Source organism: Cinclus cinclus, chromosome 6, assembly GCF_963662255.1.
Source record: "Cinclus cinclus chromosome 6, bCinCin1.1, whole genome shotgun sequence".
Taxonomy (NCBI): domain Eukaryota; kingdom Metazoa; phylum Chordata; class Aves; order Passeriformes; family Cinclidae; genus Cinclus; species Cinclus cinclus.
The window spans coordinates 16,938,588-16,944,587 of NC_085051.1; the positions used below are offsets into that span (position 1 = coordinate 16,938,588).

The window sequence follows — 6,000 nt, forward strand, 5'->3', positions numbered from 1 at the left end:
CTTCTGTAAGGAAAACCAAGTATTTGTCTGAAAATATTATGAGGATATGTACTTGTTTGTTGTTTGCTTATGTGTTTAAAAAGGCCATGAGGAAAAGTGCAATGATTTACACCTCTTACAATGATATATTCATCTAGACAGCTAAATGGAAGAAAGCTGTACTCCTTAGATTCTCTCTAGATCAAATATGCTAGGTTTGAAAAAAAATTATAGCAGTACAAATGAAGATGATAGATTTTGTTTACCCTACTTACCTAAGGAAACCAGGCTTCTGAGACCACATTGACTACCCAACATTCCTTGAATAGAGCTGAAGTTTTCAACCAAATTTGACAGAGACAAATAAAGAAATTAACAAATTTCAGTTTCTGCTAGTGTCATGGAAACAGATGGTTAAGGCTGTAAAGAAACATCCTGTTAAAGCTCTCACTGAATAAAAGGCTATTAAATTCACTAAGACCCAAATTTAATGATTTCTGTTCTTACATAACCCAATAGCACACTGCTGAACACCTTGCTCATGGCTTATATATAATTAACATGTTATACACCAAAATAGCTGTAAGCTGTATGGGATGCAATGCAGAAAAGGAAGCCCCTACATTTTTTGTGAAGGTCAAAGTGCTGTGAGTTTCAAGCACAACTTGTACCGGGCTTAAAACAGAATAAAAGGAACAAAACAAAATGGATAAGCAACATTAAGCTCATGAAGTTTATCTCACTATGAATGGAGTAACTCCCACTTAGAACCAATGCCTTATTGGTTATAAGATAAGACAAATCAGCATTTTAGAAATTTCCACTAGGCATTGAACTGGTGCCACAGCAAACAATGATGCTGAAGCCTATACAGTGTTTGTCAAATGAAAATACATGAAAACCCTCCAAAGTGCTGAAGACCTTCACAAGAAATACTACAGTTCCTCATCTTTGCACTCATTAATAAATATTCACTACAGTCAGTTTGAATTACTGTTAAGAGTTTCAAGGGTGAAACAGGGGTTAATGAGGCCAAAAGAAACAGAAGAACAGAGATAACTATGGAATTAAAAAAAAAATAGAGCAAGGAATACACAAGAAGCTGGTTTCATGTAAAATTAGTGGCAAATGAAGAAAACCTTTAACACTGCTTCACGACTGGGGCTTCTCAAGGCACACTGTTTCCATGTGTGTTACTGTACCAGGACACATATCCTTTGCTGACTACCGTTAATTACAATGAAAACCTCCTATAATTAACTGTAAAAGAATGTATGAATGAATCTGAGATAAACCAACCTTTCCCCTCACACCCCTACATATACACTGCAGTGGTTTCTTTACACTGGCATTATGTAAAACAATTTTTGAGTACAACAATCCAGATTCTGATACCTCTTAGATTCTTGCAAGATCATTTACATAGATTCCATAAGCTATTTCACCAGATGACGTCAAAAAGAGGTGCTCAAAATTCAGCCTATTACAAAAGCAAACAATCTTGCTACGGTACTCAAATGATATGTTAAATTAGTATGTTGCATTATTAAAACTAATTTTTGTCCCTCTATCATTCCCACTAGCAGCAAAGACCTAAGCCCAACCATTTTTCAGCCCTGTCCCGTGTAGCCCCCTTCCAACTTCTCTGCCAAGAGGCCCTAATCCTCTCTTTGTGGCATCGGTGACCCTCGGCAAGCATGACGCACCAGCCCAGAAGGCTGCTCAGGACAAATTTTTCACATCTAATCAATCAACACTTTTATTTGTTACCCACCAATTCAAACAGAAGGCAGTTTTGCCCACCCTGTCAGTTTTGCCCACCCACAGCCAGATGTCACTAGGTCCCACTAATGTCCCAGATACCACAACAGGACCTCTCCATAGGGACCAGTAGGTTGCTGCTGGCAAACACCTTTTTTTTTTTTAGCTTTTAAGGTGGCCATCAGCATGAGCCTCAAAGAGAGGAAGCCAAAGAGAGTTCTACCTACCACTAAGCTCCTACTCCATGGCACCCTCTCCAAGTCTTTTCTGAACTATGAATGAACCCTCACTCCTCCCCAAAACCCCTTCTTCTGATGTCAGTAAAAGCAGGTAAGAGTGATTAATATACTTGTATAATGCCAATGTATCTGGGAGAAAAGCTTGACCCGCCTATCTGAAATAACTTATAGAGTCAATAATTTTTTATTCCAAATAAAAGTGATGGATATTAAGATCACTGCAAAATGGACAGGACTTTGCAACAAAATGAAACTTTCTTCCTATTCACCATTTCATTTTGTCAGTTTTTTTCTTCTCACGCTTACTCATCCCCTTGGAAAAAAAAATTCCAAGACTTTTTACCTCCTAATCTTCCAAGCTTGAAAGCCAAGCTCTAAACAAATTATTACCATCACAACTTCCTTCACCTGTAAGCCACTGCAACCCAAATGCCAAGATACACAATACACTGTGGTGAATCAGGCCCTCTTACTGCACTGCTTGTCCTCTCCCTAAAATGCTGCAGGTTGCCTGCTTACCCTCCAAACCAAACAGGATGAGGATGAGCTACATGCCACACACTGGTTATGCCATCCTGCATGCTCCCAAATGTGATTAGCACAGAAAATACGAGAAGACCAGAATGCATCTTTCCATATTTAGCCATGTATGTTTAATACTGAGTTAGATTTCACCTCAGTGCATTATTCCACTAATGAAGGGTGGGTATAACAAGAGAGACACAGACTGACATCAGCTACTTTCAAGATCTCTCTTCCTGTTTCCCCCACCTCCAGCTTCTATGACACCATGTATTGTGCATTTCATGTGCATTCATGTGTGCAAACAGCAGAGACTTATCTACAGAGATCAGTTATACTGCAAAACTGCAAAAGGAAACTTTCACCCTTGTCCAGCTGGTTGAGTAACTGCAGAGGCCAACAGCAGCAAGCCTCTAAATACATCCTGTTCTTCTCTCTCCACCCCCACGTCTCTAATCACTTAGGAGGAAGATAGGAAGATTAGCAGAGAGGAAAAAAACATAACCAAAGCTGCAGATAACCCTTTAGGACCACAATGTCAGGCTATAAGAACATGGAGCAAAAGGTTAATGCAGCTGTATTTTCAGGAATCTCAGGCACAATTTCATTTAAAGGGGAGGGAGGAGTACTGAGAAGGTGAGAGAGAGAGAAAGAAAAAAGGAAATGGTAATGAAGACAAAAATGAATTTGCTATCTACAGCTGGCTCTTTGATCACCTGGAGTATTCAGGAAAGGATTATCAGCAGAAATAGGGCAATTTTATTAACAAAACATCACAGTTTTTCTTATAGGATATTTTCATCAGAACAGATTTTAGTAAGAACACAGCTGCAGAAGACTCACTGAGCTATGCAAAGGATAAAGGTGGTAAGCAAAACAGTGACAGAGAACTACCTTTAGCAGCTGATATACTGAAGAGATATGAAAAAAAAATAAATATAAATAAAAGTCACTTTCACTAGAAGACAATGTCATCTTCATCCATGTCTCTGAACGGTTGCTATGGGGTTGTGAAGAGGAGGGGAGGGATGGGGGGGAGGTTATAATCAATCATCTCAGAAGAGCATTGCTTCTTACAGAGAAAGATCTGGATTTTGACTGTGTCCCTAAGAAAATTGCGGACTGCAGAGCTGCTGCCACGCAGGGCAGTGAGGAAGCAGGCAGAGCAGAGGCAGCAGCTGGGGATGGAAACGCCTATTAAATCCTTTAGACAACAGATGGGCAAAGCTCGGCTGGGTTATAAAAAAAAAATACACCACAATGCATCATGTTTTATTGTCCCACCATAATGAACAACACTTAACACCCACATGCCCAAAGAAGCCCCCCTATGGCAGATCTTACCCCTTCCCTAAATTATAATATCAAGTCTCAATCCACTTTTGGGGGATCCCAATCCAATGAATTTGCCAGATGCCATTGCTTATTGCACCTGTTACTAAAAATAAAAAATATTTAAGAAGGAAAGCATTTGGGCTTCTTTTTAAGGGTTTTACTTCCAATTAATACTCCCATGCCCTTGAAGTGAATATGCTAGCCAAGCAATCAACAGTAAGTCCAGATCTTGAACGCATTTAGGGGATCTAATTATGTCATGTAGGGCAGAAGCACCTGCTCTCTGCTAATTCCCTCCACTTGCTTTTCTCTTTTTAATATTTCGTACCATTGTTCCATTCAGGAAAATCTGCTGGGGGTGAGTTTCATAAACAAGCTTTAAGGAAAATAATTAAATAACCTCCCTTCCCCCCCTCTCAACCCCTCCTACAAAAACACAGCATAACCAGAATGAATTCTGCTACAGATCCTCTATTTTTCTTTTATTTCAGACCCTACCCACAAAAACCACCAGCCCATCCATCCATATTTGCTAAATACCCACAGCAGTCAGTGCCAGAGACATACTGTACATATTTCCACCAACCCCCCCCCCACCCCCCCAACTGCACCTTAAGGACTACACCCTTTTCAATCATGATGTCATGAAATACTGCTGGTGACTCCCCCATTACCACCACCACCACCTCCTCAGTACTACAGGCTGTGAACCTTTAATTTCAATACAATTTGATTAAAAAGAAAAATGCTCCTAAGTAGGGCAGTGAAGAAACGGATGTGAAAATTCACCACAAGCAGATCATCTATTTTTTTCCTCTGCATGCACTCTGGCTGTCATCAGAACAACACCCATTAGCAGGAGTAATGAACATAAAGCATCCTGGGCTTTTTTTTTTCCTTTCCTTTTTTTTAAAAAAACAGAGAAAATAAAAGAAAAAAAAAAGGAAGAAGGCATTAAAATGAAAACTATAAACAAATAAAGACCAAAATCCCCTATGAACATTAGCTTCACTGAAACAGCAAATGGGAAAGCCTGAACCCTCACACACCCCATCCCTAACACCTCAGTGGCTGCTATAGCACCTTCCCTCTAGCACCGGTGCTGCTGCAAAAGAACCAACCTGTCTGTCCTTTTCCTAGGGTTTTCTCCAAACGATAGGGTCCAACATATTGTGCATGTTGAGCTCCGCTGCCTTCTTTCCCTGTTGATGTCATTTCTACCTGGATCTGTAATTCTGCAATGTGTATGTGCTGAGGAGCAGGATTTTCTCTCTCTGCAGCTCTTTAAATTCCCACTTTGCAGCTGTGCAAGCAAAGCACTCTTTTTCTTTGCTTTAGTCCCCTTGGTTGCAGATTTTCGTCTTCCTCCTCTTTCTTTCCTCTCTCACGTGCTTGTTTTCTCGCTGGGTCTGCTTGAGACGCTGAAAGACGAAGGAGTTGTTTTAGTATTCAAAGAGGGGGATCTACGATCCAAGCCCAAGGAGCATGATGCTGGTGATCCGAGCTCCGCACGCCTTGTTCTCTCTAGGAGCTGTTCAAGGGAGAGCCAGAGCAGGAGCAGCGGAAGAGCCGGGGCCCGCAGCTCTGAATGACATTAAAAGCAGCCAATCCCTTCGCCTCCCACCTTCTTCTCCCCCCTCCTTCCACTACCTTTTCTTTTCCATCAGCGGCAGTTGCTGCCTCTGCCTGCTACAGAGCATCATGACCAATGGCAGCAGCGAACACCTAAGTTCATCAGCCTATTGATAAGGCACAATTAAATATCATTTAATGTGTATATTAATTTAAGACCCAAACATGCACTTCTTTTTTTCCCTTTTTTTCTTTCTTTTGTTTTAACCTCTCAATTCTACTCCACTATGCAGCTGCAGTTCCAAATTATAAAAGAAAAGGCAAGATTGTGATAGGAAATAGGAAAGGGGGGGGGGGGGGAAATCTACTTCTGAAAATGAGCTTGGGAAATTATTTGATTCTGTTTGATTCTGATGCACCTGTATCTCTGGGGGTTTTATCATTCAAAGAAAACCTTGGGGGAAGAGGGGGGTTGCAGAAAAGAAGAATAACAGGGACAATCCTGTAACCACTGAACTCAGTGAGACCTGCTTTTGAATTTGATGGGAACAGAAAAACTTCGGGTCCTTAGATGAAAAGATCAAAATCTGAA

General features: G+C 40.7%; 1 protein-coding gene across 3 annotated transcripts in view; it reads right to left on the reverse strand.

The window, feature by feature from the left end:
- The window catches only part of BRSK2 (BR serine/threonine kinase 2), a 302,507-nt gene extending 297,456 nt beyond the window's left edge, over positions 1-5,051 (reverse strand). For all 3 annotated transcript variants that reach the window (XM_062494278.1, XM_062494277.1, XM_062494276.1), the window contains exon 1: positions 4,958-5,051. In XM_062494278.1, coding sequence (XP_062350262.1) covers positions 4,958-5,051 — 94 coding nt within the window. The remainder of the gene's footprint in view (positions 1-4,957) is intronic.
- Positions 5,052-6,000: the final 949 nt, after the last annotated feature.